Genomic DNA, 13,672 nt, shown 5'->3' on the forward strand with positions numbered 1-13,672 from the left:
TTAGATGGTGATGGGGGAAGTATCAAAAGTGTGGACAAAGAGCTTGAGGGTTCCTCAAGGTTTATGATGGATGGGTTTGTTTCCCTGACTAATGCACTAGAGTCCAAACAGGCTATAACAATTTGGAAAGATACCGGTGCTTTTCAGTCCCTCATTCTGGAGGGGGTTTTGCCGTTTTCAGAAAACTCTTCTTTGCATTCCGGTGTCGTTGTTTGGGGCTTTGGGGGTGGATTTGTGGATGCACCTTTGCATGAGGTCACGCTCAATTCTCCCTTAGTATCAGGCAATGTTGTTGTGGGGGTATGTTCTTACATTCCCATAAAGGGGGTCTCCTTCATTCTAGGGAATAATTTGGCTGGTGACAAAGTGTTGGCTACTCCGGTTGTAACTCCCATTCCTGTGGTTTCTGAGGTCCCTAATGAGCTGGCACAGAAACATCCAGGAGTGTTCCCTGTGTGTGCTGTGGCACAGGAAATGTCAAAGGACAAAAGTGATGTTGTTGATACTTCGACTTGGGACATTACACTTAGTGACACATTCTTTGTTGAATTAAAATGTGTACCTGTTGAGAATTTTGGAAAGCACACTGTGGATGTACCTCTGCATAACGATTCTCTTGATTGTGGCTTTGTGTTAGGCCCGGTGGTGAAACCAGAGTTGACATGCGTGCCGGAGAAGCATGTGACAGGAGATGATATGGCAGCGCAGTGTCTCAAGGTCATCCCAGCCTGTACGGTGGCTGAGGCCACGAATGAATTGGAGGATGAGTGTGGGAAGGATGCTATGAGAGGTGCTGTTGTTTCATGTGACACCGTTCTAGTTGGAGAGGCTACTAAGCCTGACTTAGGCTGCCAGCCTTCCCACAGTAGCTCTATTGTCCCTAATGTTTCACTTGTGGGCAGGGATGGTCCCAGTATGTCAGTTGATGATTCTGACATTGATCCACATGTCCACACTGATTCTCTGCCATGCACTAGGTGTGATGGTCAACCTAGTTACCTGTGTCCTGTGGAGCAGGAGCCGCCTTCGCGACCTGGTCTGTTGAGTGGCAGCCATTTTGATTTTGATCGGGACAATGTTATTTTGGGTGACGCCATTTTAGATGGTGTTCCACACGTTTTTGTGACTGTCGTACTGCCATGTTCCCGGTACGCTGGGGCTGTACCTGAGGCGGTACATCCTACTCTGGATGTTCACGGTTTGCAGTATCCTGAACTGCCAGTGCCAGGTGGGATGGATATGGGCGCGGTGGTGGTATCAGTGATCTATGGTTTTTGTTGTGCTGTGTTCTGTTCTGTTGAGCGCAGTTCTCAGGTTGATTTTGGTTTGCAGTCTATTTTTGACAGATCGGTATCGGTGGAGGGGCCTGTTGAAAGGGAGCATACAACACGGTTGGTGGTCGTGTTCGACAGGGGCCGACCCGCTATCGCTGTTGTGGTAGTGGCCCTGACAACTAATGGGTCACAGTTGTTTTTTTTGTTTTTGTTTATGGGTTGTTGTGTGGTGGTTGCCTCTGGGGCAACCAGTTTGGTGGGGAGGTGTTATTTACCAGGAGCTGATCACTCCTGTGTCACTGTGCAGGCAGGCCTGATTACTCCTGTGTCACGGGGCATGCAGGTGAGGGCTGCCAATTAGCCAATTAGTGCTGATTGGTTACCTGCTGGGAGCTTTAAAGCCAGCCCTAGTAACACACATGCAGAGTCGGTGCTTAGAGGGAGAGCTGTCACATTCTTCCAGTCCGTGTCCGTTGGGTTTACATTAGTACATTAGTTTACATTTACATTAATAGTTCCTTGCTATAGTAGCATTTTGAGTTAGAGCACGGGGTTTTGGTGTTGGTTTGTTGCGTGCCCATGAGCCAGGGTCGTAACACAAGTAAAATCTTGCACTTCAGCCAACCAATTTCTGCCAGAATCCTTACAGTACCATGGCAACCACTCACTCACTGTGCTATTCCCAGCCTTTTGGCAGAGATCATTACAAATTGTAAACATGTTTGAAACTCACATTTCACCTCAAGATTCAGTAAATTATAATTGTACTAAACATTAACAGTAAAATCACATTTCATTATTTTCTCAGAATATGTAAATACAGTAGTTTTGTTGTTGCCGCCATCTTTAGTGTTTTGGATTTCCCCCATTCAAAACTACCACAGTGATCTGTCATTATATACACAGTTACCTGCCCATGTGATGGAGGAGTGCATTGTGTATGGAATGGAGTGCAATAAAATGTACATTCAATTGGGATATTTTAACTAAAACATGCCACAAGACCTAGTATTGCTTTATTATATATATGTCCCCAAAACACAAGTTCACTATTATAAGCAACGTTTTGTTTTTCAAAATTCCACAGCTTAATTTTTCATGGAAAATGTTCGTAAAGTTTCCAGAAATGTATGTTTGTGACCATTTGCAACCCTATAATATATGGCTAGCCATATCACTGAAGAAGGACATTGTCCGAAACATGTCTGCTTTTTATTCAGGCTGCCATTAAAAAACATTGAACCTGTGAGTGCTGGTCCGGCTACCCTGCTTTTTGATATACTGACATACACAACATACATGACATTTATGGCATAGGGACATATAGGTATTTAGTACTGATACATTTGTGACTTAAACGGTATTCAAATATACAGTACTGTTACCCCTAGATCCTGACAGAGTATATACATATGGTGGGGAGAGGACTGTACATTAGGAGGGGGTGGGTGGGTGGGAGAGAAATATACATACGGCGGGGAGGGAATATATACACGCGGTGGGGAGGAGACTGTCTATTAGGAGGTGGTGGGGGTTTTGACTAAACACTTTGACTAAACACTTTTCCTAACCTGAATCTAACCCTAACCATTACCTAATCCAAACCAATCCATAACCTTTAACCTGAAAATAGCACCTTTCCCCTGTGGGCTCTGGCCAATGTCACCTCAACGACAAATACAACCCTGATGTAAACAATACGAAAGCCTTTCTCTGGTCTGCATCCCCATTGTGTGTATTGAGCCGTACTGTATTTTACCCATTCTGCAATCTGTTAATAAAGTTTTCAATCAATCAATCAAAACAATCTTTTCATTGAAAATACTCTTCATAATAGTATTTTGGACTTCTGTGACTGTGGGTGTACTGGCCTTGTTTAGGCTATATCAAGATAGAATGCCAATCTATGCTGAGAATTATTTAGACCCCAGCTGAATTATTATGGTGGTTCTCTGTTTCATAGTTTATACATGACATACATGACATGTGTATGACATTGACTTTTTACAGCATGTCATATGCCCAAATATTGACGGAGTTAGAAAATTATTTACACAGCAATATTTCTTACATATTCCTTTATCCCATATAATTTTTCCTATTCAATGTAATATGGATTATATTCCTTCATACATTTAAAACCGACAGACTCTGTCTAGACTAAGTGGCATAAATGCTTCACCTCCAGGTATGGCTTGCACACACACATGCAGCTAATCATATACCATAAGATTGCATCGGTACAATAGTTACAGTACTTTATTATAATAGAAAGGACATTTACATTTTAATGTAAAATGTTACATCCATAACATATATCCACTCTCATAAACTGAGGAGCATGGCCATTTATTGATCACACAGAACCTTCATGTGAGTTAGCTTTGATCAGAAAGTTTGGACATAGTCATGCATAAAATGCTTGTGCTATAAATACTGTACCTCCATAACGTAACGGACGTGACATTGCATGTGCTGTGCAGCCCACAACTTTAGCGAAGCTTCAAAATGTTAAACTCAAAATGCACATGACAACATTGAATTGCAGATTGCTCAGTCAACCCCTCATCAAAATACAAAATACACACTATTTCAAGGTGTTTTTGTTCTCATGTCTGTAACATTTTAATCATCATCATCATCAACCTTTATTTATACTCGAAAAGACAATTGAGGTCACCCTCATTTTCAATGTCGTCAAGACTTAATTGATTGATTGATTGATTTATTGGTTGATTGGTTTTTTGATTGATTGATTGAGCTCTCATGGATGTGAACAGAAATGTTAGCTGACAAGTTATTATAGATGTTAGAAGCATAGAAATAAGGCAACGTTACTATAGGGTAGCATTAACACTAGCAAGTTAAACTAGATTCTTAATAAAATGCACTCAAATCAACATCATCTGTTAATCTGTAGACCGTTTTCGCCTAAAGGTACATGCCTAAGTAAATGGAAGATTGCTCCACTTCTGCAAGGTCAATGTGCATGTTCTTGGTATCTAGGAACATCTAGGGACCTGGGGGTCTGTATTTCCAGTGTCAGAAATATTGTGTCTGTTACTAGTAATTATTCAATTGTAATGAATAAATTAATTATGATTAACACTTTGATTGCCTAAGGCTAAATTCATGATATACCATCCCTTGCCAGCTCTATTTGTCTATGGAGAAGTTCCCCTTCTTTGCAGGGCTATAACTTTTTAAATTCTATTGCTAAATTGCCATTATTAGGGCCCATTCAATGTCCTATATGTATTGTTCAGGGTGTATGAACGTTAAACTTTTTCATTCACATATTCATACTAAAATATGATCTAAAGTATAAGTATGTTTTCATCTCTTTCTGCAGCTTTCTCCAGAACGTGATTTATAGCCCCAAATGCATTATATTGATGATCAAATACAGTTTGATAGCAATCGGCGCGATATAAAAAAAATCCAACTGGACGGACTTCTGGAAGTTACTACACGTCATCTGATGTTGACCGGATGGGCGAGGGGGCGTTTATAATTCCGTGGGCAGCGTTATACCATTCATCTAATGTGGGTCAAATGTTCATCATAGCAGTTAGTGTCGAACACGGTAATATTACACGCTAAAACTCACCCCAGTCTCCGCGGGCCGTTGGGCGATCAGCGTGGGGTAGACAGTTTTCCATTATGGGATGTCGAAATACCCGGTCCATTTCCAGGTTGTATAATACTATATACGTCCAAATCATGTTGTTTATCGAGTTATTTGCAACCGATCGATGTCCAGTGTATCAAGATGGAGTCCCGGGACCTATAGCGAGTGCCCGGAAGTAATATGGGTGATCAGCACTTCATCCACATAACTTCCTGTTTGGCGCTTCTGCCGATCGGCCACCAGATGGCGCTCTTGAACCGCTAGAGGATTGAGAGGAGCTCAGAACTGTGTGTGAAGGCTGCGGATGGAAAATATGATTCCGATCACAGATTTTTGAAATATTGATATTAAAGACGGGTTACGGCGTCCTCGGCAACTTGAGCATGGCGGGGAAGGACGCCTAAACACGTTTTCGGCACTTAAAGTGTTAATTATGATTTATGATTTTGATGATGATCAAAAATGTATACGGGTAGGAGAAAATGCTCACTGAGCTTATTCACCACCTTATTGAGATCATGTGTACAAAAAATCTAAGCAAATGAACAGCGGGAAGATGATTAAACAGAAGGATTTGTAGATACAGTAATTAACGATAATCGACTTTAATTATAAATTCATATTTGACCTTGAACTTGAACTTCCAATGGCAGGGTTGAATCTGGATTTAGTCATTTCTTGCGGTTTTTACGATAATTAGCATTTTCCAAAAAAAAATTATTTCCGATAAATCGCATAAAACATTGGTAAAAATGAAAATATACACTTTGACTACTGTTTTTGATAGGGTTATGGTATTTACTCTTGGCTACAAAAAAAAATATTTAAAAACATTGACCTCTTAATATCCAAGGGCCCACATGTGGACGATTCTTTGCCGACCTCTAGTGGCTCGGGTGTGCATTTCTTTTAATACAATATATAGATAGAATTAAAGCCCTATTTGTTGCCTGTCGATTGCCCTTTCAGGTGACAGAATCCGATCAGCGGTTCTCGAGTTACATGCCGATATGTGAGGCGTGCCCCACAGTACGCAAAAGTACACATTATCACCCCCGACTCCCGGGGCTCTAGCTCCGTCAATCATTTGGCGATCTCGAAAATCTTTGCACAGGGTTGTAGCCAATGAGTGTGGCTCTCTCCATCTACTATGAGACCCTCTTTCTCAGCTGCGTCTGCCTGTGGAACTTCTCTCCTACACCGCTTACACTCAAACGTCTCACTTGCCGCCTGCATGCTGCTTCTTACTCCACTGCACCTCCGACGGACCCACTTCTGACACCTCTTGCACTGAAGAGAGTTGGTTTGCGCTCCCTTTTCCACAGACTCCACACGGCCATGCTCCGGTCTGCCGTATTACTTCCATGCTGGCACCATCAACCATGACCTTCGACTTCCCGACGTTCACCTTCATCCCTTTCGATACCAGGCATGCCCTCCAGGCCGCTAGCTTCTAGCCAGAATGAAGAGCACGTTCAGCCAAAGACTCATCTCCCCCGACACACCAGAAATCGCCTGGGCCGGTCCTTTATACCGGCAGCCATCAGGCTCTACAACAACCAAGGGCTCTGACGACCGGCCCTGCTGCCAGAACTATCGCTGTCAGAACTCGGGACGTGAGAACTCATATCCACGTGCACTCATTGTACTTTTTGTATTTTGTACTTGTATATTTTATTTGTATTTATATTTGATATTGTATCTATAGTGTATAGATACTGGACTGTATAGGACTGTGAAGCTCTGTATTCCCCCCCCCTGTATCCCCCCTAGTGGTCTGCAAGGGCCTTGAAATAAAGCCCGAGCCCTGCCCGAGCCCTTGAACTTCAGGCCCTGCCCGAAAATAAGCCTGACTGTAAATAATATTTTAAGCCCTAGCCCGCGTGAAAACCAGAAAAAAAATATTATTATTATTATTATTATTATTATTATTATTATTATTATTATTATTATTATTATTATTATTAAAATATAATTTTTTTTGTATTTGTTTTAAATATTCGAAACACGGTTTTATATGAACGTAATAAATAAACAAAACTAAGAAGCATTTACATAGCCTGTTTCGCAATGCCGTCTCTCCCAGTGCTCGCTTATATAGACTGACTCACACTGTCACACATCAGCCTCGTAAAACGTTATTGAAGGCTATAGAATCTTCTTTGACACACGCACACACACACACACACGACACACAATAGCCTACTCAGTCAAACAAACAAACAAAACAAGTAGCAGTCGCGACCCAGCAAATAGTAAACATCACTCACCAGACGTCAGCAACGCGTTGAACACCGTTAACAAAACCGGCTACATACATCCCAAGAACAAATTAAAACGTTCGCCAACTGGCTATATTCCAACACAACCAATCGAGTTGAACTTGTCCCCTGAGTTCTCTCTGCGCGCTGCAGTAATTACATCCAAATGTTTCTCTGGCGCAAAAGAGAAAGCGAATCTTAAAACGAAGGTTATCATATAACACTAGTTATATAAAAAAAAAAAAAAAAAAAAAAAACGGCGGTGCCCGGGCCCGGCCGAGCCCGAATTATTTATTAAAAAAAGCCCTACCCAGCCCGAACCCGCCGGGCCGGGCCGGGCCCCGTCGGGCCTGGGCAAGGTTGCAGTGCACCCCCCCCCCCCCCCCATGCTGCTTTGACACCTGAATTTCCCCAAGGGGATTAATAAAGGATCATCTTATCGTATCTTATCTTACCAAGGTCTTCTCTGGTGTGAGCCATCAATACCAGGTCATCCGACATGGTAGTCCTCATCTCAAATGCACTCATATATTATTACCAAATAAATTATTTGGATCATTAACGTTGCCTTCTGTCACTGCGGTCTGCAATGGTTAGTCGCAATGATGTTCCTGGAGCCTGGATGTTCAGGACACCTTCAGAGTTTTGACTGAAGTTACTTTCTGATATACTGAAGAGTGTTACACAACTTCAGGGGGAGTGTTTGACAAATAAGTGGCCAGGATTTAATGTTAAGGTAATGTCAAATGCTTCTGAGTAAATACAATTTAATTAAATGACATTGACATGGAGATCTAAAGTTGATTTTAGTCTATGTTCATTTGCCAGGCTGAGATATGAAGTGAGCAAAGCGTATTCACTATGGTACATAATATACAGCTGAGATATGAAGTGAGCAAAGCGTATTGGTACATAATATACAGCTGAAATATGAAGTGAGCAAAGCATATTGGTACATAATATACAGCTGAGATATGAAGTGAGCAAAGCGTAGTGGTGCATATACAGCCAGGAACCATATGAATCGAAAACAGATACAACCTCACTCACTAGCAGGTGTTTTACTTTGCATACACAGACACACAAACTAAAGCCTCCTTGTGCCTTGTGCAGCAGTCAACAGATCAGCGTACAGAGCAGCATACAGAGCAGCCATGAGGAAGAGTCCTCACGTTTTCTGACCCTTGAAGAGAGGTGAGTAATACCTGCGTGTGTTGTTTGTGTGTGGTGTGTGTGTGTGTGTGTGTGTGTGTGTGTGTGTGTGTGTGTGTGTGTGTGTGTGTGTGTGTGTGTGTGTGTGTGTGTGTGTGTGTGTGTGTGTGTGTGTGTGTGTGTGTGTGTGTGTGTATGTGTGTGTGTGTGCGCGTGTGTCAAAGGTTTTAACGCATATGCCAATTTAAATAACACAAAGCCTATTAAACTCATTATAATGTTTGATACAATGGTAAGTAGATCATACCCCCCCGACACATCACAGTCCTTTACACCGGCAGCCATCAGGTTCTACAACAAAGGGCTTGGGAGGCCGGATCTACTGCCAGAACTATCACTGTCAGAACTCGGGACTTGAGAACTAGAGACTCACATCACCGTACTGACTATCTTGTATTTTGCACAAGAGACTAATATCACTGGACTATCTTGTGTTTGTACTTTTTTTAATTTAATTTTTTATATTATATTGTATTTGTATACAATATACTTTAAGTGTATCTATAGTGTATATATATACTGGACTGTATAGGACTGTGCAGCTATGTATCCCTGTATAATTTCAGTTCAGTTCATCCACTCCATTTCTCCCATTTCCAACTGATTGGCTTCTCAGCTGAATCAGAAGCTCCCAATCTTCTCCTTCTTCAAGACGTCCCTCTCTGCCACCTTGTCTCTCTCTGCCATCTCTTCTCTCTCTGCCACCTCATCCCTCTCTCTGCCACCTCGTCTCTCTCTGCCACCTCGTCTCTCTCTCTCTGCCACCTCGTCTCTCTCTCTGCCACCTCCTCTCTCTCTCTGCCACCTCCTCTCTCTCTCTGACACATCGTCCCTCTGTCTGCCACCTCCTCTCTCTCTCTGACACATCGTCCCTCTGTCTGCCACCTCCTCTCTCTCTCTGACACATCGTCCCTCTCTCTGCCACCTTGTCTCTCTCTCTGCCACCTCGTCTCTCTCTCTCTGCCACCTCCTCTCTCTCTCTGCCACCTTGTCTCTCTCTGCCATCTCTTCTCTCTCTGCCACCTCCTATCTCTCTCTGCCACCTCCTCTCTCTCTCTGCCACCTTGTCTCTCTCTCTGCCACCTCCTCTCTCAGTCTGCCACCTCATCTCTCTCTCTGCCACCTCCTCTCTCTCTGCCACCTTGTCTCTCTCTGCCATCTCTTATCTCTCTGCCACCTCCTCTCTCTCTCTGCCACCTCGTCTCTCTCTGCCACCTCGTCTCTCTCTCTCTCTGCCACCTCGTCCCTCTCTCTGCCACCTCCTCTCTCTCTCTGCCACCTTGTCTCTCTCTCTGCCATATCGTCCCTCTCTCTGCCACCTCATCTCTCTCTCTGCCACCTCATCTCTCTCTCTGCCACCTCCTCTCTCTCTCTGCCACCTTGTCTCTCTCTGCCATCTCTTCTCTCTCTGCCACCTCCTCTCTCTCTCTGCCACCTCGTCTCTCTCTGCCACCTCGTCTCTCTCTCTCTGCCACCTCGTCCCTCTCTCTGCCACCTTGTCTCTCTCTCTGCCACATCGTCCCTCTCTCTGCCACATCGTCCCTCTCTCTGCCACCTCATCTCTCTCTCTGCCACCTCATCTCTCTCTCTGCCACCTCGTCTCTCTCTCTGCCACCTTGTCTCTCTCTCTGCCACCTCATCTCTATCTCTGCCACCTTGTCTCCCTCTCTGCCACCTCGTCTTTCTCTCTGCCACCTCATCTCTCTCTGCCACCTTGTCTCCCTCTCTGCCACCTTGGCTCCCTCTCTGCCACCTCGTCTTTCTCTCTGCCACCTCCACTCTCTCTGCCACCTCCTCTCTCTCTGCCACCTTGTCTCCCTCTCTGCCACCTCGTCTCTCTCTCTGCCACCTCGTCTCTCTCTGCCACCTCGTCTTTCTCTGCCACCTCGTCTCTCTCTGCCACCTCGTCTTTCTCTGCCACCTCCTCTCTCTCTGCCACCTCGTCTCTCTCTCTGCCACCTCCTCTCTCTCTCTGCCACCTCCTCTCTCTCTCTGCCACCTTGTCTCTCTCTCTGCCACCTCCTCTCTCTCTCTGCCACCTTGTCTCTCTCTCTGCCACCTCATCTCTCTCTGCCACCTTGTCTCTCTCTCTCTGCCACCTCCTCTCTCTCTCTGTCACCTCGTCTCTCTCTCTGCCACCTTGTCTCTCTCTCTGCCACCTCCTCTCTCTCTCTGCCACCTCGTCCCTCTCTCTGCCACCTTGTCTCCCTCTCTGCCACCTCCTCTCTCTCTCTGCCACCTTGTCTCTCTCTCTGCCACCTCCTATCTCTCTCTGCCACCTTGTCTCTCTCTCTGCCACCTTGTCTCCCTCTCTGCCACCTCGTCTTTCTCTCTGCCACCTCCTCTCTCTCTGCCACCTTGTCTCTCTCTCTGCCACCTCGTCTCTCTCTCTCTGCCACCTCCTCTCTCTCTGCCACCTCCTCTCTCTCTGCCACCTCGTCTCCCTCTCTGCCACCTCCTCTCTCTCTCTGCCACCTCGTCTCTCTCTCTGCCACCTCCTATCTCTCTCTGCCACCTTGTCTCTCTCTCTGCCACCTCCTCTCTCTCTCTCTGCCACCTTGTCTCTCTCTCTGCCACCTCCTATCTCTCTCTGCCACCTTGTCTCTCTCTCTGCCACCTTGTCTCCCTCTCTGCCACCTTGTCTCTCTCTCTGCCACCTCGTCTCTCTCTCTGCCACCTCCTATCTCTCTCTGCCAACTTGTCTCTCTCTCTGCCACCTTGTCTCCCTCTCTGCCACCTTGTCTCTCTCTCTGCCACCTCGTCTCTCTCTCTGCCACCTCGTCTCTCTCTCTGCCACCTTGTCTCTCTCTGCCACCTCGTCTCTCTCTCTCTGCCACCTCCTCTCTCTCTCTGCCACCTTGTCTCTCTCTCTGCCACCTTGTCTCCCTCTCTGCCACCTCGACTTTGTCTCTGCCACCTCCTCTCTCTCTCTGCCACCTCCTCTCTCTCTCTGCCACCTTGTCTTTCTCACTGCCACCTCCTCTCTCTCTGCCACCTCGTCCCTCTCTCTGCCACATTGTCTCCCTCTCTGCCACCTTGTCTCTCTCACTGCCACCTCCTCTCTCTCTGCCACCTCATCCCTCTCTCTGCCACCTTGTCTCTCTCTCTGCCACCTTGTCTCCCTCTCTGCCACCTCGACTTTGTCTCTGCCACCTCCTCTCTCTCTCTGCCACCTCCTCTCTCTCTCTGCCACCTCGTCTTTCTCACTGCCACCTCCTCTCTCTCTGCCACCTCGTCCCTCTCTCTGCCACATTGTCTCTCTCTCTGCCACCTCGTCTCTCTCTCTCTGCCACCTCCTCTCTCTCTCTGCCACCTTGTCTCTCTCTCTGCCACCTCCTCTCTCTCTCTGCCACCTTGTCTCCCTCTCTGCCACCTCCTCTCTCTCTCTCTGCCACCTTCTCTCTCTCTCTGCCACCTCCTCTCTCTCTCTGCCACCCTGTCTCCCTCTCTGCCACCTTGTCTCTCTCTCTGCCACCTCCTCTCTCTCTCTCTCTCTCTGCCACCCTGTCTCCCTCTCTGCCACCTTGTCTCTCTCTCTGCCACATCCTCTCTCTCTCTGCCACCTTGTCTCCCTCTCTGCTACCTCCTCTCTCTCTGCCACCCTGTCTCCCTCTCTGCCACCTCCTCTCTCTCTCTCTCTGCCACCTTGTCTCCCTCTCTGCCACCTTGTCTCTCTCTCTGCCACCTTGTCTCCCTCTCTGCCACCTTGTCTCCCTCTCTGCCACCTTGTCTCCCTCTCTGCTACCTCCTCTCTCTCTGCCACCTTGTCTCCCTCTCTGCCACCTTGTCTCCCTCTCTGCCACCTTGTCTCCCTCTCTGCCACCTTGTCTCTCTCTCTCTGCCACCTCGTCTCTCTCTCTGCCACCTTGTCTCTCTCTCTGCCACCTTGTCTCCCTCTCTGCCACCTTGTCTCCCTCTCTGCCACCTCCTCTCTCTCTCTCTCTCTGCCACCCTGTCTCCCTCTCTGCCACCTTGTCTCTCTCTCTGCCACATCCTCTCTCTCTCTGCCACCTTGTCTCCCTCTCTGCTACCTCCTCTCTCTCCGCCACCTTGTCTCCCTCTCTGCCACCTTGTCTCTCTCTCTGCCACCTTGTCTCCCTCTCTGCCACCTCGTCTCTCTCTCTGCCACCTCATCTCTCTCTGCCACCTCCTCTCTCTCTGCCACCTTGTCTCTCTCTCTGCCACCTTGTCTCCCTCTCTGCCACCTCGTCTCTCTCTCTGCCACCTCCTCTCTCTGCCACCTCGTCTCTCTCTCTGCCACCTCGTCTCTCTCTCTGCCACCTCATCTCTCTCTGCCACCTCCTCTCTCTCTGCCACCTTGTCTCTCTCTCTGCCACCTTGTCTCCCTCTCTGCCACCTCGTCTCTCTCTCTGCCACCTCATCTCTCTCTGCCACCTCCTCTCTCTCTGCCACCTTGTCTTCCTCTCTGCCACCTCGTCTCTCTCTCTGCCACCTTGTCTCTCTCTCTGCCACCTCCTCTCTCTCTCTGCCAACTCCTCTCTTTCTCTGCCACCTCCTCTCTCTCTCTGCCACCTCGTCTCTCTCTGCCACCTTGTCTCTCTCTCTGCCACCTCCTCTCTCTCTCTGCCACCTCCTCTCTCTCTCTGCCACCTTGTCTCTCTCTCTGCCACCTCCTCTTTCTCTCTGCCACCTTGTCTCCCTCTCTGCCACCAAAAATAATATAATAAAGAGCATCAAGGATAAACGATAAAGGAAACATCAATAGGATACAAATGTTTTTCTTATTTAAAAAAAGGCCTAATGGTAATCTATTTCTTGCTAATGTTTATTAGAGGTTAGATTAAAAAAAATGTTATCTTCTCCTTCAATCATTACTAAACTCACAGGATATGTTTCATAACACTGCTGAACCATGTGTGTGAAATTCCTTTGACATATTAACAATCCATGCTTGTGGCTATATTATATTATAGGTTACAAATAAGGTTTCTTAAGCTCTTCGTCGATAAACCAACATATAGAAATTGAGGGTTTATCCACGTTTTTATTTATTTGTACCACCCTTCTGCCTGTGCCTCCAGCTGCCTCTCCCCCTTGGCTCATCAACCTCCTCATGTTTCTCCTTAACACTTTCCCGGCCACTTGGATGCGTCTAATATCACTCTAGACGGCCAGCATTTTATAATAGACTTGCATAGTTTGTGAGGCTGTTTGCAGAGCTAAATCTATACTTTAGAGTATTGCTATCTGTCCATTCTCATTGTCAATTGAGACCATAAACCGTCCCTTCAAAATGGCTTAAAGAAAAAAAAAAATCAGCAATACGTTCTCAT

General features: G+C 46.3%; 1 protein-coding gene across 1 annotated transcript in view; it reads left to right on the top strand.

Annotated features, from left to right (window-relative positions):
- Nucleotides 1–13,672, top strand: part of LOC311233767 (protein Aster-B-like) — a 264,385-nt gene that overhangs the window by 28,311 nt on the left and 222,402 nt on the right. The window contains exon 2 of the mRNA XM_084320782.1: nt 8,302–8,360. Coding sequence (XP_084176908.1) covers nt 8,302–8,360 — 59 coding nt within the window. The remainder of the gene's footprint in view (nt 1–8,301; nt 8,361–13,672) is intronic.

This window comes from Notolepis coatsorum (genome assembly GCF_963971535.1).
Source record: "Notolepis coatsorum genome assembly, chromosome: 8".
Lineage (NCBI taxonomy): Eukaryota > Metazoa > Chordata > Actinopteri > Aulopiformes > Paralepididae > Notolepis > Notolepis coatsorum.